Here is a 25,848-nt window from a genome sequence, read left to right as displayed (position 1 = left end):
ACTATAGTGTCAGGATTCATGTGCATTTCCATTAATTTGTTTGGAGTTTATCTTTACACCGTGTTTGCACAAGCTGAGCGCCGCATGGAACCAGAGAAGCAGGTGTGCAGGCTCATGGACATGTGGACTGTGAGCTCAGTGTGTGTCTGTTAATGTGTGTGTGTGTGTGTGTGTGTGTGTGTTGTATTACTGGCCGTCAGCACCTCTCTCTCTCGGTGAGGCAGGCTGCTCAGTGCAGATAAAAGTGTGCAGATATTTCAGAGCTCTCACGCTGAGGCAGGCTTTATCTGCAGACTCTCCTGTTGGTTGTGTTAGTCCAGCCCTGGGTGATATTAATACCCCACTAATGAGCCCCTTCCTTGAAGAATCTAGAAACAATCGACGGGTGGGGAGGTGGAGGCGGCGGAGGGACCGTGCGCTGAATCAGTTTCTCCCTTGTGCCACAACTCCCCTACAGCTTCCTGTGAATGCACAAACATAAAGAGGAACGCTGCTCCAATCACATTAATCATGGCCTGTGGGAGCACCGGCTGGCTCCAGGCGAAGCACAGCAGAAAGGGGGAGAATTACACGAGAGGAAGATGTGGAAGGATGGCAAAGGCAATGTGTGTGTGTATGTGTGTGTATGTGTGTGATTTCCTCCAAGTACACGACAGGAGTGTGTTCGTGGAGATGGCTAGACAGGGATGCTGGGTATTAGTAAATGCCTGGTGCTGAAGAAATCAGCCATCTGTCACGATCAGGACTTTGTGTGTGGTCAGGGTATTTATTACTTTATGGGGCTGTGAATTTGTTTCTACAGCTTCTTGTGGGGGCTTGGCTCCCTTGCGAGGACAAAACGCAGGTTCTCGTAACCGTAATACTCACAATTTGATGTTTAAGACTGTTATGGTTAATTTATGACTGCATGATTTGGAGAACAAAAAATCATATTGTAATTGTTGTGGACAGTACTAGCTTGAGTCTGCCAGCAAAATGTATTGCCATTCACTTTGCAGAGTTTACACAGTGCCTCATGCTTTGTGTCATTCAAGCCAAAATATCACCACACACACACACACACACACACACACACACACACACACACACACACACACACACTGGACCTCTCAAGTTCAAGCTTTTGCAGTTAAACAGTTGCACAGGTTGACACTGTTATTCATTTAATTATGCAGCTCTAGAGCCCAGGAAATTAATGTACATCAGCGTTTTGTCTTGTAATTACACAGAAAGTCACTAAGTGTTATTGTGTAAATACACGTCTTATTTAGTTGAGGATGCATTTTAGTATTCTTCTGTTTTTGGTGATGTGAGGACATATTAGCAGATCTGCATGACACTTTAAAGGTGCATCTCTTCTACCTGTGCAGTCCCCAGCAGTAAATTTGGGCTGTATCTATAAATGGCTGTAACATTGTGGTGTTTTCTATCTCTTTTATCAAATTGCAGTTTCGGGTTCAGTAGTGTCACTGCTAACCGACAGACTATTATAAAGTTGAGTCTGGCTTTCTGATGGAGACTTATTATATTTCTGTGCTACTGCAGACCCCTATGACACTGCCTGTTGCTTGGTCATCCCAGGCGCAGAGGCGTGATAAACGTCTTCATCTTTTCATCTATAAATCCTTTCTTGGATACTTGTCACCTTATATAACATTTATGCCCGACTGGAACACAGAGCCAAACTCCACTAACTAACTGCCTTATGCTGCAAGAGTCACTAGGTTTATTCTGAACTTAGAGAATTACAGATTTTTTTCCTGCCACTCAAATCTTACCATCGACACTCACTCGCCTTGGGCAATTCAAGACTACGATTTCAAACTTACAATACTTTTTATTAAAAACGATTTTACCTTTGCGAATCAGTACAAAAGAGGGAAGCCTCAGTGATTTTAAAGGCTTAAATGAAGGGTTGAATAAATTGATGAATTAAATCGAGAATTCTCCCGGCTGAATTGAGGTCAGGGTGGTTGGTTTTGGCCTTCCAGTCGTACTGATTGACTTTAGGAATGTTTTAATCTGACTTTAAAAACGTAGTGAAGAAGGGCTTTTCGTATAGAGTGATGTTAAGAACAGAGTTAGGCATTCAGTTGTGATGGTAAGGGGATACAAGGAACCCATGATGTCTGTGGGATGTCCACACAAACATAGAGAGACGTGTGTGTGTGTGTGCGTGCCTGCGTGCGTGTGCACTTTATCCTTGGATGACAACACTGTATTGATTAACCCTGATGATTTTGTCTCACAGCTGATCTGCATTTCTGTGTGTCAGCATGCAAACAAGTGTGCCTGTGTTTGTGTTTGTGTGTGTGTTTGTGTGTGTGTGTGTGTGTGTGTGTGTGTGTGTGTGTGTGTCTAATGTACGTGTGTGCTGCACACTGTTGGCAATGAGCATATTATGTAGGAGTGCATGTTGATCATGTTAATGGGCTTAGGTGCATTATGTTCGTATAAAACAAACGTGTGAAATTAGTCATTTGTGTTCATGCTGGGGAATCTGTGTGTTTGTGTGTGTTTGTGTGCTTGTGTGGGCATGTGGCCTTGGTCACCACAAGATAAAGATGTCCAGTGCTGCTCTATCAGGTCCCATCAGTATTCAGCTGCAGCGGTACCAGCCTATTCACTTAAGGGGAGCTGGGCACAATTAGCTGTTAACATTACATGGCAGAATTAAGCCTGGGCCAGTAATCCCGGGGGAAATTAAACCACAGGCAAATCATTAAACCACAAGCTAAACATTAACAGCCATTTGCATTTTTATTGCACCTGAAAAGAATGTGCCAGGTCCATTATCAGTGAGAGACAGAGAGAGACTTCTTATTTATTATTGTTATGTTGTCCCGTGTGGAAACACAATGGAATTTACATGGGGAAAGAAGCAAACGAGAGGCCTTATTTTCACGCTGGCGTTTTTGGAGTGTTATGATTACAAATTCGTACAAGGCAGAAATGCCTGGCAGTGGATACAATGACTTGTTTGTTATGCAAATCCTTTGCTTTCATCCCTCCCAAAAATAAACAATCCCAAACAGATGACAATTTGCAGAGGGGCTCAGCTGACTCAGGCCAGCAGTTTGGCTGTTGACAGGTTCTTATAGTTTGCAGTGTCATTGCTATTAGAGTATAAGTAAACAGCCTAATGTAAAAAAAAACAAAACAAAAAAACGATAACAACAACTAGAAAAGCACTTGGAGAGCGCAGACCTCCACCAAGGCAGATCAGTCCGCACCCCCCCAATCACCACCAAAATGTAATCATTTGTTCCTTGTGCCAGTATCAACATTTCCTGAAAATTTCATCAAAATCGATCTATAACATTTTGAGTTATCTTGCTAACAGACAGACAAACAAACCCTGATGAAAACATAACCTTCACCGTCCTTGGCGGAGGTAACAAACTGGGAGCAATGAAATATAAATGGGGTGAAGAGGTCATCGTTTGATTCTGTTTTCTTATTTTCTCTTCCTGTGCAGGTGAGTGGGATGTGTGGACAGTCTCCACCGAGGGCCTCTCGCTCCGTTGGATCCCCTCCTCCCCAAGTTCCCGCCGCCTCCGCAGGCCGCAGCACTCAGCCTTCCTCATCCTCATCCTCTTCCTCAGATGCTGATGAGACTTTGGCTGGGCTCCGCAGGTGAGGAAATCGGGGACTGTAATCCAGCCTGAGACCTTTCCAGCTGATCAAGCAGCAGCACTTACTTCCTGTAGGAAACATTTGGCCGACAGACAAATATTGCTCCTGACACTTTGGACAGGTTTCCTCCTGTTTCCTAGTGACACATCATCTTTCTCCACTCGAGTGTTTTTAACACCCTTGATGCAGTAACGGGCTTAAATGAACAGTGCAGTAATACCCAGCAGGGTCGCTGGCTTCGGCAGCGCCATGGTCAGATAAATGTCAATTAGGAACAGAGACACCGCTTAGTCTTTCCTCTTTTACTGCCTGTTTCTACAGGGGATCTCATCGACTTTGTTTCAGTGTTATCTAGCTCAATTCCCTCTCTGTCTCCTCATCTTTCTCTTTGTTTCTTTCCTTCGCTCTCTCAGGACAGTCTTATCTTTCTGCTTTTCTCCCAGCTGATGAATCCAACTTATATTCAGATTAACTCCACTGTTGTGTTTTCTCTGTGTTGAACGCTTCCTGTCTTTTTTGCCTCCTTCAGGGAGTTCATATCCAGCCTGAGGGGCTTTATCTCCTTCTACAGTGGTCTAGGAGAGGCACTGTGCAGCCGCGAGCCTCCTCCCACAAATCACTCCCTCTGCTGGAACGGCCAGGAGATGACAGACAGGTAAATCAGTGTCTTGTTTTACTCAAATCTACAGCCATAAAACACTGCATTCACACTGCCAGCCTCAGCGCTCAGCTCAGATTTACTGCTCAGCTCAGGTTTGTTTGGTTTTTGTTTAGCTCTTCACATTTTTTTTTTTTTAAAGTTTAGCAAATAATAGAGCCTGATGTAATTAAACACATGAACAAGAAAATAACAGGTATGTCTCACACAGCACACAGGAGCACACTGACAATAGGATACAACAATTATAGATCATAATTTTGAGCACTTTTTTCAGAAAATGAGGCAAAATCCTCAAATTTCAGCCTGATTATTAGTTTACTATTACAGTAAACTGAATATATATGTGTTTTGGACCAAACACAGACGTTTAGCTGTATTCAAAGATTCAGAAAGATTCAAAGATTTCTTATTGTCAGTTCACTAGATGCACAGGACATACACATAATTGAAATGCTGTTCTCTCTCACCTTATTACAAAAAGAGGTTAAAAAAAGATAGAACAAGAATAAATAAGAGGTATGAAGAATAAATTATAATAGTATATTAAATGTATACATCAGTCTATTTACAATGGAAGTGGTAATGCAATACAGTAACGGCTATGAGGTGAATAACCGATATGCTTTAGCAGACACAAATTAACACTTTCAACAGATTAACTGGAACATTTAATTTGTAAGTAGCTGTTGAATTTAATGAAATCCACCGCTGGATGATTAATAGGACCAGTATGAAAATGAAGAGAGACTAAGTGACCACCAACAGTGCACAATTCTGATGAATGTTGATGTAGAATAGCATAAAAGTCGCATGTATTCTGATGTACATCACAGAAAATCAGATCTATATCAGATTCAATTTACATATGAGTGTCCTGAACCAGAATAGAACAGAGCTGACTCCCTGTGACTTGTACTGTTTACACTGTAACAAAAAAGAACATCTTCACACATCATACAGTCACAGAAAAAATTATTAGACCACCCCTTGTGTTCTTCAATTTCTTGTTCATTTTAATGCCTGGTACAACTAAAGGTACATTTGTTTGGACAAATATAATGATAACAACAAAAATAGCTCGTAAGAGTTTAATATCAGAGCTGATATCTAGACATTTTCCATGTTTTCTTGATAATAACCAAAATTACTTCAGTTTTTGCATCAATAGCTATGGCATTGTAATGCTAAAAACAGTGCTTTTAGGCATTCCATGTTTTCTTTTCTGTCTGTTTTAGTCACATGATACATACATGAGTTCATACTTGATTGCAGATTTTCGTGACTGTATGTGAACAACAGTGAGATTTTAGCCACTTTTACCTGCTGTCTATTTGACACCCGTAGGGTCGTAATGCATCTTTGGACAAAATCCATCCAAAGAGAAGACCTTGCGGCCCATAGGAGGGTTCTGCTCAGGTTTAATTGGCTTTCTAAATATAAATACAAATAGTCTGAATCCTCTATTCCCGGTACGTATCTATGGGAGTGTAGGTGAGTTGAAGGGTAAGTTTTCTCAGAGTTGATGAGCCTCACACAAGGGCCCCCCTCTCCCACTGAGTGCAAGTGTAAATCTTGACTTTGGCTCTATGGGATGTTATTAATGTCAGGCGTGCTGTCACCTTCTTCTCGCTTTAGTTAATTGCTGTTTCGATCGTTCTCTCCTCCTTCATCCAACATCTCCCGTGCACCCTGTGAAACCTAATTTGGTTTTTGCAATATTTCACTTCACCCCTGTCCTTTGGCTCCACACATCATAACTTCCTCCTTTCTGCTGTGCCATCAGCTGGCTTCAATTTCAATTTGGCTTCAGTAGTTATAGATATCATTCATTTTCTTCTTTTTTTTTTTTTTTTTACTCTGTTCATAACTGAATCTACACAGACGCACAAGTTACAGACAAGCAGTAGTCTGAGCTATGTTTTACTTGAGAATTCAGTGTAAAGTGTGATCTGACTGTCACAGTTTGCTAAAAGAGAAAGAGTCCAGAGAGAGGACTTCAGGTTTAGCAGGAGGGCAAAGCTGTCTCGAGGCGATCATTACAAGCTGGACCAAAGAGCGCGATAGCAAGGAGTAGGGAGGCAGGAGAGAGACGAACTGATGGAGAGATTACAACATTTTGTGGCAAGCTATTCTCTGTGTCATCTACGAGGGCAGACGCCTGCAAATTCCTGCGGGTGCATTTTCCCTCCGAGATTTGTTCTGGATCATCTTCTATTATCCTCCCCTATAGAAGCTTCTCCAAACAGTGGCATTCAGACTTGCATTGTTTCATGTGGATAAATTTAGATTTGGTGGGTGTGGGTGGTGGCGGCTGGGGGAGGGTGGGGGTACACTGGAGGGGTCGGGTGCTGCTGAATGTCTCCAATACTCGAGGAGTGATCTCGGAGCTAAATGTGTTTTTTTTTTTTTTTATCAGCCATGTTTACCATCTACCACCTGGAGCCAAGATCAGAGGAGCTAGTCTTTTCACCACATCAAAGAGCGTTACGCTGATAACTGTGGTAACAAATGTAATGCCGTGTCAACTCAAAACATTGCATTTCCATTCCCCCCTTGGATGTAATGACAGTGTAAAAGCAGGCAGAGGTGTGAAAACTCTGATAATAGATAAGATGCTGTGTCAACCGTAAACATTTATACTACAGCTCTTTTAGATATGATCTAAATTTGATTCGCTTTTTGCTAAACATGACGTGCAGCCAGGAGAAGTAGCGTGTGCTGGAAACTAATAAAGCTTTCATTCCTCGTTCTGTGACCTTTGACCTTGTCACCAGCCTTAGCGGGACTAGAGGTGTGATCCATCAGGTGGCGTGAAAAGTGTCAGACTCCATTATGTTTTCTCTCAGCACCTGCGTCTTTGTCCCTGCTGTTGTTTATTCTGAGGCTGGAGCTCATTCAGACTGGACTTAACAGCTTCATAATTGGTGTTAGATTCAATTAGGTTATCACGAGTTAACTTGAGATTTGATCAGTTCTGCTCTAACGCAGGTGCGATCAGATAGCACACCTCAGTGGTTAAAACACGCCTGACTGGCAGCTATCATGTGAAACGCTAACCTGCCTCGGCTCCTTATCCTCACTCCACATCTCCCTCCCCTCTAATCCTCCTTCCTCGACCCATATTTCCTCTTTTCCTCGCTTAATGGATCACACATCTCGTTCCATTATTAATGTGATAATTAGCCGCGGAGAAAGGGGTGAGATCATGGCTAAAAAGAAGAATAAATAACTGGGGAAATGTAATTTGAGTTTAATGAAAAGTCTGACTTGGGGAGAGCGGAAGACTGATGAATGGAGACGGCAGGTGAAAGGTGTGTGTGAGTGTGTATGTGTGTCACAGGGAATGACCTCATACTTTTTACATCTACGCTGCAAAAACAACCCTGGCACAAAGAAGCCCAATATTCTTTAATATCACCAAACTGTCAATAGAGCAAGGACATTTTCTCTAATTTCTGTCATTGCTGGAATAATGGTAATGCTGTCGATTAACATGAAAATGAATGAAATGACCATTAATTACTCTGTTTATTTGCGTAATAAGTAAAGCTGAATTTTTTTCATATAAACACACATTTACAGAAGATGTTCTGTTTCTGAATGACATTTCAGTTTGCTAAAACGAGAACCCTAATAATGGTCTCAGACTTTTGCATAGTAGAGTATAACCGGCTTTATCCACCAGTGAGTCATGACTCAAAAGTGGGTTGTGGATTTATCGAAGTGTGTGGAAAAAAAAAAAATCTATTCAAGTGCCTTCCTAAAGAAGTTAGCATAAAATGAGGCATTGAAACTAAAATCATTAAAGTTAAAATACATACATATGCATTTCTTCATTTCTCCATTGAGATACAAACATTAGTTTACAGAAAGTTTGCAAACAGCATTTAAACAAAAATACAAGTGTAAAAATACTCTTTGCACTTAACACATCTTGAATGCTTTTGTTCAGACGATATGAAATTTACTGCACAAATCCGGTGGTTTATTCAACATATGTCAAATGTTTCTATTGTGTGAGCTGCTTTTCATCCTGGTAACAGACTTATTGGTAATTTTTGCCTGTAAAAGCCATCTAGTTGAAATTTTTCATGTGCATTTAATACCGTGCACATATTTCTTGTATTTTCCTGTTTACCATAATAGAGAGATTGAGAAATACATATGAACGGTAATCAAAAAGCAAAAACAGCATGGCTAAAGGTGGCCTAAGGCTTTTGCACAGTTCTGTAATTAAGTCCTTTGCCCTTGAAACGTGTCAGAATGTGTCATATTGCCCAATGCTGAAGAATCCAAATCTCCAGACCTACCTTGTGTCACATCTTCAAGTAAAAGTGTGAGCATTACAAGTGCAAACAGACAGACCCATACCCCTGTCAGGATGAGACAAAGAAGAAAGAACAATATTATTACTGTGTTTGCATATTATTGAGACCAAAAATGATAAAAATCACACAGGACAGTTTGAACTGAGTATCATATTAAGACAAAGATAGATGTATTTTCTAACAACGTAATTATGTTCAAATTGAAAAAACATGCTTGAGAGGTTAATTTCCTTTTTATAACAAAATCAAAACAAGGCATTTGTTACTGTGTTGAAATTCTATTTTTGCTGTCCACACGAAAACCAGTTTTTTTTAAGGCCCCTTCCTCTCCCTGACCATCCATCCTTTTTTCCTCCCCTTTTCCCACTCAAACCCATTTGTCCTTCATCTTTCAAGCGTTTTCAGCAGTAAAGCAGCTGACATTTACACAGAGATGTGATCTCCGTCTACACCACCAATCATACTACCATGTGTTAATAAAAGATGATATGTTGTCAATCTGTACTCATCTCTGGTGTAAAACATGTTCTCAGGGAGTAGTTTTGTTGGTGGGAAGGGGTTAATATCTGACACTAGAGCCTGAGGCGAACAAACACCTGCAGGAAAGTCTCGACATGAAACACAACAAGTGGAGAGAACTCTACCTTTCAGACTCAGCAGCTCCTCCTCTTGATTACATACACAGTAGTCAACAGAGCACCGTCTCCTCGGATACACATCCAGACATGTGAGCACCTGCCTTCAGGCTGCATACTCTTAAATATACAGTCCCTCCACTAATGTCCTCTCATTAACTTCAGATATGATTAAAGAGCTGCTAATTGGCTGTGTTAATGAATTACTAGACTGAGTTTGTGTGATGGTCAAAATCCACTTAGGATATTTTTGCCTCGTGGTGAAAGTCAGAGATTATCCAACATGTAGCAGCGTCTATGTACTGATTAAAAGCAGGTGCCTATGAGTTTAACATGATATATACATAAAACACTATGAGGTTTCACTATGATGAAGGATGTGGTTGAAACATTTTGAACATACACCAAAAAACGACATCACTTTTTTAGAAATATGCATCCCCAACCACCTTTATTATATTGAAAACATTGTAATCCCTTTTTAACTTTACAGACTTAATGTCTCCAGAGTTTGTCCGTTGGTTAGGGTTGGGTTCCAAATGATCTTTCCAGCTCCGCAGCTCTGGCCCTGAACTGAAATCCAGAAGAGCTGTCATTCATCATGTCAACACTAGATGGTGATAAACACTCAGTGTGAGTGTGTGTGGCAGAGCAACAGTCAGCTCATTATGTCTGCTGCTCACGAAGCTTCCTTTCAGCTCCCTGAAGTCATTGAAAACCCCACAAACTGTTACATTTTCCTTTTTTTTCTCTCTTTCTGTCCTGTCAGGTTTTCCGGACCTGGCCTGAAGCGATCACATCCTGGCCCAGAATCCCGGAGCAACAAACCCCCAGAGCCAATCATCAGCCAGATTATAGACAAACTCAAACACATCAACCAGGTGAGCAGAGTGTATTCAGTTCATACTTGATTCTTTTACTGTTAGTATAAAAGAAGGAAAACAGAGGGGTTTTTTCCTCTTTTTTCAACAAATTATTTTGTTCTGACCAAACTTGAAGCCAATTTTCATCAATGTTTGAGTAAAAATCTAAACATCCACAGCTGGAGTCCAAATTTCAACACTTATATGACATCCATAAAATTGCTTAGACACTATCAAGTATTGGACATTTACAGTTTAGAATCACTAGAGTAAATCTTATAAGCATTTTTTTTTATTGATGGCGTTATATTAGGAAACAGCCTCAAATAGTGGTACATCAGTTAAGTTTTATTTTTATTTGCACAGACACTAACAAGAGAAATATCATTCGAGAAAGAGAAATATCATTTTATTTTTATTTTTATTTTTTTAATTATTTTTCTACTCTCAAAGCAGTTTTTACACGTGTAAAAACTGCTTTGAGAGTAGAAAAATATAAATGACTGGAAAAGGATAGATAAATATTTGCACCCTAATGGGCACTGTAAATTTTATAATGCCAAAGGACTCTCTTTACTGTTTACGAATAAGTACAGAAAAACACATTTGTAATACCTCAGACATGCAGCAGATAGGGGTTTTATCTTCAAACACCATGCCGCTGTTACTTAAGATGCATCATTTGTAATTTCCATGTGAAATCACTGACTAACCTTTTAATTTATGTGCATGTTGCCCTTTTCGGAGGCAGAGCACAGGACAAAGACTAAAAGTGTTGATATTCGTGGTGTGCCTGAGATGAAATCCACCGAGACCCTGTGTTCAAGGTGACGTTGAAACCTTAAACAGCGCTGCAAACTTCTGAATACTTTGTACATCTGAGGCTTTTTGACTTTGTGTCATCTGTGCCGCCCCCGAAAACCACCTCCATTCCTTTTGTTAACAGTGGAGGACACTCTGCAGGTGCTGGAGGTTGTTGTGACTGTCAGGATCTGAGCTTCAGTTGCAGTAAGCCCCAGCTGTCATCAAGGCCAGAGCCCCGTATTTTTGATTTTTTTTTTTTTTTTTGTCGCTGCTTCCATCACCATGGAAACCATCTTTTGGAGTGGGCTGTCTGAGTGAGAGATGCTCGTGTGTAGGCTCAAAGTCAGCCTCTGTAGGTTGATATATCAGCCCACGGATCTGTCTATATTTCCTGGTTCCTTACATTTGTAGATGTCGACACGTTGGATTGACCCCCTACACAAACACACGCCTTCCTCTAGTGCGTTTATGTGCGTGTCTTTGTCTGTAAGCGAGCCTCTGAGTGCTGAAGGCCTGTCTTGGTGGATTACAATCCTTCTCTCCTGTTTAAACAACCTGGGAGATCTAAGGAGCAACTGTGGATGTTTAACACTCCCCCCTCTGACAACCAGAGACCCTCGAGAAAAAATACAGCGCGCTGGTGGATTCAGGCGCTGTAATTTCCTCAATTACTTTTGCTGTATTACCTCATGCAGTCCTGCTGCAAGTGAGAAGAGTTTCTTTTACCCCCTGCCATCCCTTTTTCACCCACTCATGATTCATCCTAAATATGTCTCATAAGGCCTGTTTTACTGGGAGATTACGGATTTAGGCCGACTTAAAGGATAATTCCAGTTTATCACAGCTGGAGTCTTATTTAGTAGGTTTGGCCATAATGTTTCTGTCAGTCACATATACAACAATGTGTGCAGAGAGCTGGAAACAGGGCAGCGCTGTCTTGAAGAAGTCAGATAAGGCAAGATGGAGCAAAGTGGACAGGCATTTTAGATTAAATGGGGGAAAAAAAGAAATTAAATGACTATCCACACTTTGCACAGCAAAACTGTGGGATACACAAGTTGCCTTTTTAAATAGATTTGTTTTTCAGGAGACCAATAACTGATGTTTGGAGTCGATACATGATACATTTGCAAAAAAAACAAAACAAATCACTAAAATGCTGGAAATATTTCAAGCTGTCAGATCTAAGTACAGTTCAATATTTCAACATTATTTGTCAGGTTACTGGATCATTAAATAGTAATTAAATAAGCTGACATTCTTTTCTATTTTCTGTGCTAAATGACTAGTGTTCATGATGTATATCCAGCAAATTCTGCATTTAGGATGTTTTTTTGAGACCAGTTCATTTACTTTATTGTATTTATAAAATATCAGATCTGATAATCAGCCTATAATTAGTCAGTAATTTTAACTAATGACTTTTGTGACTATGACATAATTGATTATAAAACCTAAGATCAAGATCAGAAGGAAAAAAATAAAACAATCTAAGTTTGTGAAGAAGCCGAAATGTGCTGTGATGTAAAAAACAAGACAAAACAATGGCTTTTTGGAAACTTCCTGCTGTGACAGGGATAAACATTGTTACCAGTATGATAACAAGCAGAGCGGCTGTAGTGTGCACTGTTTACCATGTGGATCGGGTTGCTGATCGGCTTTTGATGAGATTTTGCTAGAAAATGCAGTTTGGTGAAATGACAGATCTGATTGTGTTACAGACTCACTTCGCCTCGCTCTGTGTCTCCATGCGATCAGATGTTCTCAGTAACCCAACGCTATTGGCCTCCATGTCACGTTGATGACATGGTGCAGTACATGTGGACATTCCTGGGGTTTGGATTGTCTTTATATAAACGCCTGATATTTATGCAGATTGACTATTGGCATGGGAGCGTTTAATCCCATATCTGATGACCATACAACAGAGTGAAGCACACTTCTGCTTGAACTTCCCTTTAGATCTCGACTTCAATGGACTGGATTAACATCTGACAAAAGGCTCACTGCACTTGATTGCATATTTCATGTGCAGTAAAACTCTTTATGACTCATAGCAGTGTTTTTTTCAGATTTTTCAGAAATCAAATTATACAAATATTTTTATTGCAAATCATCGCTGCACTGGCACAAAACAATACGATGCAATATAATACAACAACCCTGTAATAAATTCACCCTTTGTGATGTTTACAATATTCAGTTTTATTGCGCCAGTGATCGCTCAGTTTATGGTAACTTCTGAGGCCACAATTCATGTTGTTTTATATCTTATTTCATCATAGTGTAAACTGTCCCTGTTATTGTGTCTTCCATTTGTGTATTCGAATTAACAAACAAGAATATGTAAGAAAATCCTCCAACACAAACCACTGATGTCAGGTTTGACCCAACTTTAAATATTCTTTATAATCCTGCTAAATGTTTACTGACTGTACACAGTGTTTCATGGTCTAAGCTGCTCTGAGCAGACATGTTGTAAACAACCTCTGAAGGCACTGGAGAAAGTGATGTTGTATAGTTAAAAGCACTTTTACAAGGTCTCCGCCTCCCTGCCAGTTGAAAGACCACCAGCCCTGAGTGATGCAGGGCTAAAAGCAAATGAACTAATTAACCATCTGATATGAGATAGTAGGCAACAACTCACAGATAATTACTTACACATGCCCTGTTTGTATGCGGTGTGCATGAGGACACGCCAACAATGAGCCCGTATGTGTAATGTTCCTGGACATGGACCAGCAGACTGCCATTCTGATTAAAAATCAGCAGCATTTCAGTCTCATGATGTCCCTGTACGTTTGTGTGCAACATGTTAAGAGCTGAAGGCTGAACAGTGTACAGGTTATCGAATTTAATGTATATTCACCTCTTCATTTGGGACATGAGTGACTCGCATTCTGGTCTTTACAAGTCCTATACGGCTCTTTTATCCTGCACACGTTTTCCATTTGAATGAACATTATTCTCCTTTTGGCTCAAAACTTTGGACACAATCAATGGTTCTTCCAGCTCGTGCTGACCCAGTTTCTAACCACGAATCAGCTCCAGCCCACAGTCTACGAGGCTGTGTCATAAAGTATAGGGGCTACAGTAAAGGGGAACCTGGGACCCCTCCAAAGAATCCACTTCCTTCCAACTTTAATCCCCCTGATGTTTCATTCCTCCACTCCTAAGTGCTTCGTGACGATGGCGCTGTAAAATGCAACTATGCAGCAGGAAATGTGTCATTTCTCACGTTGTCAGTGTTGATCAGAGTATCAGCAGATACAGAGACAGTCTGGCAGGGAGACCCAGGCCTTTGTGCCTCTATGAAGCTAAACTAAACACCAAAGAAAAAAAAAATGTAAGAGCTGTTCGCCTCAGCTTATAAAACAACGTTTTCTCACGCCTAAAGCAGCTGATGTCATAACTGAGCTGAGGCCAAGTTTAAAGTGAACTGTGCACTATAAATGGATGAAGAGAAATGACTTCTCCTTCAGTTATTGTTTCCTGACTTGGAATCTTTAAACATTACAGGACTGCGAGGAGCCACGGACATTTTTGCGCTTGCTTACACAGTGTTCAAATTCCTGTGTGAGGTCCTGTCTGTGTGTTGTGCTCTGTATACGTAGTAGCTGATGCAGAAAATGTGCATCAGCATCCTCTCTTTGGCTGTGGTATCAAGTTGTTGATATTCAGTGATACCAGAGGAAGATGTTCTACTGTTTTTTACCTGAAAAGTATACTGCAGCCATGACACTTGCTTACCGCCTCAGTTTTGGGAAGGCTGGCCGTGTGAGTTCCTGCCTGTCGACGCATATCCAGAGTTAGTGCTCCAAAATAGAACACATCATTTTGATGATACGTCCTTGTTCTGTGGAGATGAGTTTGTTTTTCTGAACATCTGTTTAACTTCCCAGAGTATCAGGTTTCTCCACTGAACAACTAATCTCACAGGAGATGGTTGAGCTAGTGGCAAAATAGAGCAATTATGTGATTGGTCTTTGATTACATAGCATTTCCCACTCATTTGTCAGATGAGTTTGCCATTTAACGGGTCAGACCTCCTGGGATTATTCTGACAGGCTACTCGACTTTATGACACTATTTGGAGAGATACACTGGCAGCACCACAGATGTGAAAGACATCTTTGTTAAGGTCTTTTTCTGAATCCCTTTGGGCAAAATACAATTATTCCATCTTAGTCTATGGTTGAAATTATTCTGTCATTTAAAGGATTAGAAACATCTTTATATTGCAGGTCAAAGATTTGATTGAGCACATTAACAAATGTATCAAGCTTTCATCCTTTTCTATCTCTCCTTGTTCACTGCCTTTCTTCCCAGCTGTACTGAGTTGTGTGTGACAGACTCCAGCTCTGTCGCCCTTCCCTCTTCCAGCCCCTCCCCCTTCCCCCTCATCTAAAGCCCTCTACTTGCAGCTTCCCAGCCTAATTGAAGCCAGAACCTGGGAAAATCCTGCAGGTAGGACAGGAATCCAGGGTGGAAAATAAACCAGATCCCAAGCGCCACAAATTCCATCACGCAGTCTCACTTCCTCCGAGCCACCAGAGCCTGGGCAGCTTGTGCTCAACACCTCGTGCACACGTATAACGAACACACTCTTAAATATATAACTCACACACATACTTAAAGGATGGACAGTTTTTACTGAGCACACACATAACATTTGCTCGCAGCAGTTAATCTTGCACATGCATACAGTAGTTGGCAAAGAACATCCCCACCTCATTTATAGCAATGACATGTAAGCGCACAAGTGGCTGTAAAATAAAGCAGAGCTCCAAATACACTTTGATAAATACAGACAGACACAATGTGCATCATAAATACAGCACAGATAAAATGGAACATGCCTCATGACAAGGCCAGCTTGTGGTGGCTTTTTCCTACAGGGTGTGCTTACAATCAGATTAATAGACACCATGGGTGTTAGACTAAGCCTGCTGTTTTGTAAACTTACACTTACTAACCTAGCCATTATGCTTGCTCCAGTCAAAGAGGCTGACTTCTGTTTGATGTTATTTACTGAAGGTTTTTGAAGCGTTATTTAATATACCCCCTCAGGGCCTTCGTCCTCTCGCCCTCCTGGTTTTTATGTCTGTGTGAAGTACAACTCTGGAAGCGGAGGAGGAAAGGAAGGCTGTTATGCCGCTATATTTGTGAGCGAGGATAAGCCATGAGGGTTCTTTAAATGAAGTGTGACACCTGGTGTAAACCTCTGAGGAGCTGCAGGGCGTTTGTGGAGCCAGAGTCCGTATATTCCTGTTGGAGCACCACACGCATGTTATCCTTTCATTTTCCAGAGCCCTCTGAATTCATGGTAAGTTTAGGATTTTAGGAGTTATGAGGAGTTATGGTTCCTTAACTTTAGGAATCCGACCAGATATCACCCCTCCTCCTCATAGTGCACACACTCACACACCCCTCTATAACCCCTGCTGGCTGGGAGGTCAGACAGAGCATGTGAGGGCCCTTTTCCTTCCAATTAGTCTGCCTGCTAATGAGGCCCAACCATTCCTTCCACTACTGCTACCCATTCCTTCTTACCTCCATACCTCCACCTTTCCCCTCCTTCCTTGTACCTCCTTTCCCTTCCCCTCCACCCCCTTCAGCCCTGAGGCCCAAGCCAGGGTCGCCACTCTCTCTCTGTACCCACTCCTCCCCCTTTACTCCCACACCAATACTACCCCACTGGGTGTAATTATCACACAGCCGGCTTATAAAAGCCCCACAAACGATGGACTCCAGAACACCGTATTTTTCACCTGCGAGGGTGTTTGGATATGTGTTTTTCATGTTTTTAGTTCAGCATTACTTTGTGTTTTAAAAGAAGCTGTCAGGCAGACGAGATATGAACAGCTGAGTCTTCCTGCCGCAGTTTCTCATCTGATCCACACATCCTGGACTTGTTGTCACTGGGCACAGTCACGTGTTGCTGTGTAACAGGATCCCCCCTCTGCAGAGGTCAAAGGTCACACTTCCTGTTTCCTGTCTCTGCTAGGTCATCAGAGGGTCTCCCTGTGAGGGTCAGACCCTCCTCTGTTCCTCCTCTGCCTTTTGTTCGGGGCAGCGGTGCTTTTGCAGAGGGGGGCACCGCAGAGTTGGGGCTCCTCTGTAGAGCTGTCATTAGCACTCCCTAACTTTATCATCCCCTCACATGCCCCCTGCTTTTCATCCTGCCAGGACTACATACCTTCTGCTTTAGTAATAATAAATTCAGTGTCTGCGTGAACTCCCTTTTATTTAAGCTAGGCCTCTCATATTATTACATAATCAGCTGATTCCTATTAAATCAGATAAGTGTGTAATCGTGATAACCATTTCACCTGTATAAAAACAACTACATGAAAATAACAGGAACAGATATGATCTTATCGCACCCTTTTCTTCTGCTGCAGTTTAGAACAGGGGTGTCATACTTTTAGTTCTGGGGTCACATTCAGGCCAATATGATCTTACGTGAAATACAGTAAAAACAAAACAAAACAAACAACAAAAAAACTGTAAAATTACATTATAAAAATGTTTACATTGCAAACTGTCTTTTAAAAAATGTCCATAACATGAACTATCATGAACAAGCTAAAATTTTTGGAAAAAAATTAGTACAATTTCAACAATATTATGTCTCAGCTTATCATTTTACTCGTGTGCATTACAATTTACACAGTGGATCTACAAAGACACAAAACATTTAGTAGCTGGTATAAAAAATTGCACTTACTTCTCTTCAGACACTTCAAGTTGTTCATATTTGTTCAGGTTATTCACATTTTTTTGTGAAAACAACAAACAAACATTTGTAACAAACATTGTAAATGTAAACATTTTCATGTAATTTTGCTTTTTTTTTTTTTACACTAAAACAAAGACAAAAATGTGAAATTGTCATTTTTCAAAGGTTATTGTGGTATCATTTTGCTGGTCCATCCCACTTGAGATCACTTGAATCAAAATGAGTTCGACATCCTTGATTGTTAATATCTTCAGTGTAATTTTTGCATTTCACAAATTCACCCCATGGGCTGGATTGGACCCTTAGGTGGGTTTTGGTTTAGAAGTTTAAGGTTTGTACATTGTGCTAAGAGCTGGTCTTTCTAAACTAACATTAGCCCATATTGCGAACTGTTGTCACTGTAGATGAGTAGAAAAACAGCATTTAAGAACTAAGCATAAGGATTTTATCAGAAAAAGAAATCCCATATCCTCTATGTGTCAGTCTACAGGCTGATATGAGAGCTGTAGGAAGAGAAGTGTCTGGGTTCACAGACTTCAACACAAACTTCATATAAACTTTCCTAGTATGCTGTATGTACTTTACTTGAGTAGCTTTTTTTTAATATTGTATATTCTGACAAAATAAGTTTGTTACTTTAATTTAATGCTTTAATGCATTTGAGGGGAATAATTTGTTGTTGTTCACAAACAAGAATGATTTCAAAGTAAATGGACAAGACAATACAATAGGAACAATAAGAAAAACAAGACAATCCATCAATGCATCCATTTGTGCATAACACGTACAACAAGGAAAACTGTCATAAAATAACAAGACAGAGACTGAACTGCAGATAAAAAGGATCATAATGTTTCAAACATTCTTGCTAACAGTGAAAACTTTTAAGCAAAGTGAATATTCATTGTTTTCAATACATTATTTTCTATTTTATTTGAATAGGTAATATTCATAATATTATGATGTTTTAAGTAGGACAGTCTTCTCAGTACATTAATGTGATTTTAGCTTTGCACAGAAACAGCAGATAGAAATGTCCCCCGAAGGCCTACTTTGTACTTTCCTACTTTGAGGACATTTCAGAGCCTGTAGTTTTTCACTTTTTCTCAAATAAAGTAAGTGAAGTAAAGTAGGTTGAATTAGTACATTAGGCTGAATCAGTACATAGTTATCTATACTTCTATTTGAGTAATGAAAGTGTGGACTGTTGCCACCTCTGGACAGCTGTAGTTTAGTCACTCTGCTTCTGTCTAACCTCTGCTTCTGTTAGCCACATGCTACACTAGCCAGCAGCAGTGCAGCTGGTTGTAGCCCTACAACCCTTTAAACCCTGTGTAAGCACAGACCACTCCACCCTCTATTTATCCACTTACCCTACCAAGTGTTCCCCGGTCCCCGGTAGGTGTGATCATGGGACCTGCAGGGACAGTCTGCTGATGTCGAATTGGAGGGTATCTTAGCAACACATGACTCTGGGAACCACGGCGATAACGTGTAAAGCAGACAAGCAGCAGACAAAAAGAGATTGTCTGAAGGGTGTAATCTGATTTAGCAACCAGCGGCCTGTGCAGGAATGGGACTTTTTAAACTATTAAACCACATGCAGACAATCGGCCACATTCACAGACATAAGTCAAGATTTTCATTTGGTTAGCCTCAAAAAAGATTGGAAATTGTTGTCATACCATATATATTTAATACTAGGGGGAATTAACCCTTTGTCTTCATTCTCCACCTTGATCTGAATTGAATAAACAGAGACGGCAGTGTGTTGTATTCTTTCCAAAGGTGAACTGGCAACAACTTGTTTTGTTATATTTTAAATGTATGTCAAGGATTTAGTAACTTCTAAAGATAATCTACCAGAAGGCCCTGCCAGAAAAGCTGAACATCTTTTCAGGTTTTAGTCCAAACAGGGGAAATCTGGAAATAGCCTTATGGGCTTAGTCAGAAAGGTGGAGTGGACACACGCCCAGTTTAACACACAACTGGAGAGCTCCTATGTTTTTTTTTTGTTTTTTTTTTCCTCCGTCTGTATGTTTGGTTCCAACTGGAATTAACATCAGGAAATTAATCTTGTCTGCATTAACTGTCTGAGGCTGGGCTCCTGTTGCGTGACATACTCGACCACGGGCAGATAGAGGAGGACAAGAGGGGAAGGAAAAAACACAGAGAAGAATGAGAAAAAAAGAGAGAGACAGAGCAGAGATCCCCCTCCTCTTTACATTTCAGATTTAATAAAAGTTGAGTAATGAGTGGAGGAGAACGGGTGGGACTGCAGGGCGGGCTGTGTCGCCCCTACGCCGCTCTGCCTGTCAGTGTGTTAAGGAGGTTTCCATGAGTCACTCTGTGGAAACTGCCTCTTGTCATCCCTCTGTCTGTCTGTCTCTCTCTCTTTCTCCCTCTGTTGCCTCCATTGGTGTTTCTCATTCATCCATTCATCACTGCTTTTCTCTCCTGGCTCTGTGGTCCAAATTACATGGCTGCAAACTTGATACAAAGGCTGCAGATTATACTGTGCATGTGGGGATTAGGTGGAAGGAAAGTTAATTTCCTTCTTTTATCAAGAAAACATAGTCTTTGCTGAAAAGTCATGTGTTTGATTTGTCTAACATATTGACCCCAGGGTATGAGCTGTTTCTCTGCTTTAACAATGCGCTAAAGGGAGCCAATTAGAGCCAAATTCAGTATTTTTTTTTACATCTCATGCAAGACTATAAAAAGCCATTTATTGTTGACCTAGCTTCTTTGTCACTATCGAAATTAAAGGATAATTCCAGTTTATTTGAGGTTTTTTGAAGTTTTTGCTGTTTAAGTTTGACTCACCAACTTAATTGCTGTGACGTGAGATACTGTATTTGCCATAGCAGTAATAACGGATTACTAAAACCATTTTGATCTGCCCAGTTTTGGATTCCCTTCAAATAAAAACTGTGCAGATAATTTTACAGAATTGTGAAGAAACAGAAACTCATGTCAGAGACTTTTGCGACTACGTCTAATAATAATGCATTGGAATCACACTGTAACAAAGGAAGCAATGTAAACAATTTCTAGCTCAAGGTGAAATGCAGACTCTGGTAAAAATGAAAAATTACATGAAAATGTATCCCCTGCAAATGATATTTCTCTTGTTAGTGTCTGTGCAAAAATAACCAAACCTCAAATAATATCTTATACATGGTGTTAACATTACAACCTTGACCCATCTTATTATGGCTGTCATGTCATCTCCATCTTGTTAAATATAATGTGGGTGATAACAGATTGACGAAAGGATCATCTTTTCAGTGTGTTATTGTTTCATCCAATTATCTAAAAATGATAATAATCAATATATCCCTTCATGAGTTATTAAATATTTACTTTTATTGTCTTTATTGCATTTATAGCATTAAGAATTCACAATGTAGGCATTAAAACCAAAGTAATGAGCCTGTTCTGAAAGTGTAAGAAGAAATAATAATATCTTTAGTGGCATCACACTTTTCAAGGCCTACGCCACTAAGTGCTTCACACCATAAAAGAAACAAGCATGAGAACAATTAAATATATATAGTGTACACTGCTTAAGAGCTTTATGCACACTATAGGCATTCAAGCACACAAAAAAGTGACATACATACACCCAATAAAAAGAAAGTAAAGACACAATAGGTGCGTTCTCGAAGGTAGAGCGATGAAAATGTTTTTTTAAACAAGAGTCAAATGTTGGATTCAAGTAGTAAAAAGAACTGACATTAGTGTGAAAATGTAGAAAGTCAGAGGTTTAAATGTGTATGTGAAATGAAGTACAAATAGCAGTACAGCAACAAACTGTGTGTACTTCCACTCTGTTGGAATGTTAAAAATCAGGTCAGCAGTTTTCATCACTATCTTATACCAAAAACAGCACGTGACGGCTGTGTGCATTTGAAGCAATCACTGAAACCATTAACATGAGACGGCAGAACGCGGTTGAGTGTATAGCGAGCTGTAGTCTGTTCAGGAACTTAAGCCTTAAGTTCTGTAGATTAGATTTGTAGACAAGATGTGTTGAGGCATTGATAGAAACATTTGGAGCAGCAGATTCCGTCTGGGCCGAGTCATGACCAGCTTGTCCAGACATGTCTTCCTCTGCGTGGAAAGGAGGACATAACCCAAGACATGATCCCAGTCACACACTGACAACGGCCTCCTTCTTTTCTGCTCACCTTCTGTCTTCATTCGTCATCCTTTTGCTTTTTTCTCTGCTAACATGACTCATCCGCTAAACAGTTTCAATTCTGAGATTCCGCATTTTCTTCATTCCTTCTCTGATTTTGTTCCTTTCAGCTGAGATTTAAGATGAGTTGTGTTGCCAGCTCATATCATACTGACGATCAGGGAGCGCAGGTTGATTCCTATCGGTGCAGGTCACCCAGTGGCTGAGCTCAGCTGCAGCTGTCGTGTCGAACAGTGACCCTGTGTGGAGTTCATGTCATGTGTGGGAGGCTGTGACAGACTTGTGGTTTCTGTGTCTCTGTCTGGGCTGGCCTGCATTGAGCAATCTGCCACATGTTTGGGCTTTGTGTGCAGCCTTTGAGCCCATGTTTCCTTGGTGTGACTTGTGCTTTTGTGTTAAGGGGAGGTGAACCCTGTGGGCTGTGGGATGCCTAGCTGCGCTGATTACATGTTCTCTGTGTCCAGCTGTCTGTCGAAGCCAGCTCCTGATGCAGCTCAGAGAGTAGAGAGAAGAGAACAGTGAGAGCGCCAGATTTCCTCTGTTAATTAAAAACATACTCAACATTTCTCCAAAAAAATGTCTCTTTTATTTGTTTCCTCCCTGCTTCCTTTTGCTTTGGGTTTTTTTAATTGCAGAAGATTCCAGCCCAGAGCAACTTGAGGTTTCTCCCTCTTGTGGTAAATCTGGAGGATCTTGACAGATCACGCTGTGGCTCGGCCTTGCCAAGAGCGCAGCGTCACTTTCGACACAAATATACATCCCACCCCTCCCCGCCACAGTGGCCGTGGCAGAGGCAGCCAGCCAGTTGGCAGCAGCCACAACGTCCTGCCACAGAACCTCAGAAAGAGGTACTGCCCTGCCTCCCCCCTGTGGAGAAGGGCACGGCTCTGTGCTCCGGCCGCTGCTATGATTATGCAGCTGATTTCTTTTTGAATTTCCCCAAAACTCATTCTGCTTGGTGCGCTCATCTGCTGCTATTTATTGCTGGTATGTACTTGTTCTAACTTCCCTCACGTGTTTGACTCAAACTGAAATCCAAAAAGTGACACTCTCTAATGCTATGATTCTTCCAACATCAGACTACAAGACCAGGCCTGTTATATGACAGATCTCCAGCAGATGGGTTGAATAATGTGGAATTTATAATTGTATGTATGGGAACTGTTTCAAAGTTCACATTAGTCCTTGAATACTGGAAGAGCTTCGAAAGGCCTTCCAGGCTTTCCTTTAACAACTAGCTCTATTCCCTAATATTATACTAATATGTCAAATATGATGAAATAAAGCTAGCAAAAAGAAAGAATGAGAGTAAAGACACAGAATCAGTATTTGGGACAATTTTATTTTGCAACTCAAACACAAGAAACTTGAAGCAACACTTGGATTTGTAAGTGTGTGTGTCTTAAATCTGTTCATCTTCATGGATCATGTATTGTGTAATTTGGCTATTATTTCCTTTTTGTTTCTCATATTTTCTAACACTGCTTGGTAGGCTACATATAGAATAGAAAACATAATGTAAATGAGTTTACCTATGTTCAACATGTGTAAGTGTATACGCAGCTTTGATTTTCTGTAGATATTCTATGTTAAAGAATGACCTTCTGACATTCTGTTTTTGGAATATTAATTGTTCTTAAAATTTATTAACATCAAACATTTTTTATCTGTAATATTTGTTTCTGAAAAATGGGTTCAGTTTATTTAATATATATCAGATGATGTGCTTTATAAAGTCAGATAAAGTGGAGGTTTTTTTAGCTTTTCAGCAATACTGCATATCGTTAGCCTCATAGTATAATTGCCTGAGTCATATTTTTGGCCAAATTGTGATATCTACATAACTTTACTCTTCTTACACTGCTGATTCATTTAATGCAGAAATCACAATTTGGTTTATGCTTATGCTATGAGGCTAACGATACGTGATATGTTCATACATGCTGCAGTGCTGGTTCATCCAGGAAATCCACACAGTTTCTTCTTTTGAGCCAATAAGTGTCTGTACATTCCTTCGGAAAGCATTGATGTTGAAAAAAATCATTTGGAAACCTAAAACATTTAAGTACAATTTTCCAAATTAACCAACTTAATTAAGCCAACTTCCAAAAGGTTCTGAGTTCAGAGTAAAAGACACAAATTACTGAAGTTTTTTCTGTTTAATTCCTCCATTATTAGACAAACCAAGTGTAAAATTGGGACATTAAATGAACCAGATTGAAGGCTGAGGATTTCCTGAATCAAATGACCGATGGCACTGGGAGTACAGGAAAGTCAGGTGACCCAAAAACTGCTCTCTGAGGGTTTAAGATACAGAAAAGGTATCACAGTGAACATGTTTCTACATCTGAAACATGCTTTTACGGTGAGGACAGTCGATGTGCACGCTGGCCGGTGGTGAGGAACACACAGACTGAGCTTTAATCATGGACACAACAGTCGCTGTCAGTGTTTCCCCCTCTCGCCTTATACCTTTTTTTAGGTTTTGTTCGAAAATACCCTGAACCACATCTTGCTCTCTGTGCTTTACAAGTGTTTGTTTGGCTTTTAATTGGTTTGCGAGGCGCCCCTCCCCTCCCAAAGTCTGACCAAGTTGCCAGGATACAGACCATGAGAAGGAATTTCAAGACCTCAATAAATCTGCGGCGGACTCCAGCAAATGCAGACAAACATGGTTGTATCTGTAATCAAACGGTTCAGTACATTAACCCTCCATTCATTACGAGGGACAGTAGGATTCTGGGACTGAAGTGTGACACCTGAGGGCCTCTGCTCTCAGCAGGTGGTGCTTCACCAGACGCCCTCAGAAAGAAGTGAAAATGTTCCTTGGGGTCAGCTGTCCTGTCTATGAGGCACTGTTTGTCCATCCCTTGGTCTAAGTGACCAGGCTTTTAGAAATGTTGTGGTCATCAGTCGTCTATGGCCTCAATGTTGAGAAATGAATGAGGGTTTGTTGAGCGGCCGTGCGGGGAACAAGGTGATGTGTGTTCCCGCTCTAAAGTTTAGAGTTTATGTCACTTGTAAAACCCAGATTGACTTGCTTATATATGCAGGGGAAAGGAACAGGCTTGTTTATCTTCTGACTGACGTAATTCTGTGATTAACTCTGGGTTTTATACCTCCGCTCTGTCTCTAACACACACACATATACACACATACACGCACACACATATACACATATACACAGATACACACATACACACACACACACACGCACACACAGTCTGATCCCAGGCAGAAGCTGCAGCTGACCTGAGACAAAGCCCATATGAACTCAATTTTCTCCCATAGACAGCCAAAACAACCAAAAGCAACAACAAAACATGCATGCTGACGTATGCAGATAGGAAGGAAATCAATAAAAAACAAACAAGGAGGTGGAGCGGCGAGATGAAAGGAGGCTTAGAGGGCAGGCGGTTGGAATTTAGCACATCTGTTACCTTGGCAGGGCTCTCAATCATGTGTGATGTTGTGGAGACTCAGAGATGGTCAGAGAGGTTGACTCCGAGCTCGCTCACATGTTTTTCACCCTCAGATAGAAGACGAGACTTTTCCTCTTTACTCGACTTGAGATCCTGAAATGTACTTTTATTTCCAGTTCAAATCCAGCAATTTTTATTTTGCTATTTGACCAACATTTAGACAAATGGAACACATCTCTTGAGGCCATTTGACAATTTAGGGATTAGGTTACATTAGGTGTAAGTTCTAGGTTTAATGTATGGTATATGTATATGTATACATTGTTTTTTGTTGATGTTTTGTTAGTTTTAGATACCTGATAGCTTTGAAATCTTATTACTGTATTATACACAGACCAGCAAAAAATAAAATAAAATCTGTCTTTATCTTTGATGATGGCATGCATTCACTGTGCCATTGTTTCAATAAGCTTATGCAATATGACATTTATCATATTCATTTCCAAAGTTGCATTTATTTTTTTTCTGTAAGATCTTGTTTTGATGATGGGAG

General features: G+C 40.6%; 1 protein-coding gene across 1 annotated transcript in view; it reads left to right on the top strand.

Annotated features, from left to right (window-relative positions):
• gpc3 (glypican 3) overlaps nt 1-25,848 on the top strand; it is a 148,649-nt gene that overhangs the window by 107,510 nt on the left and 15,291 nt on the right. Inside the window, exons 4-6 of the mRNA XM_030146194.1 lie at nt 3,479-3,636; nt 4,166-4,291; nt 10,030-10,141. Coding sequence (XP_030002054.1) covers nt 3,479-3,636; nt 4,166-4,291; nt 10,030-10,141 — 396 coding nt within the window. The remainder of the gene's footprint in view (nt 1-3,478; nt 3,637-4,165; nt 4,292-10,029; nt 10,142-25,848) is intronic.

This window comes from Sphaeramia orbicularis, chromosome 10, assembly GCF_902148855.1.
Source record: "Sphaeramia orbicularis chromosome 10, fSphaOr1.1, whole genome shotgun sequence".
Lineage (NCBI taxonomy): Eukaryota > Metazoa > Chordata > Actinopteri > Kurtiformes > Apogonidae > Sphaeramia > Sphaeramia orbicularis.
The sequence above is the reverse complement of the archived record's forward strand: the minus strand, read 5'-3'. Positions and strand labels throughout refer to the sequence as shown.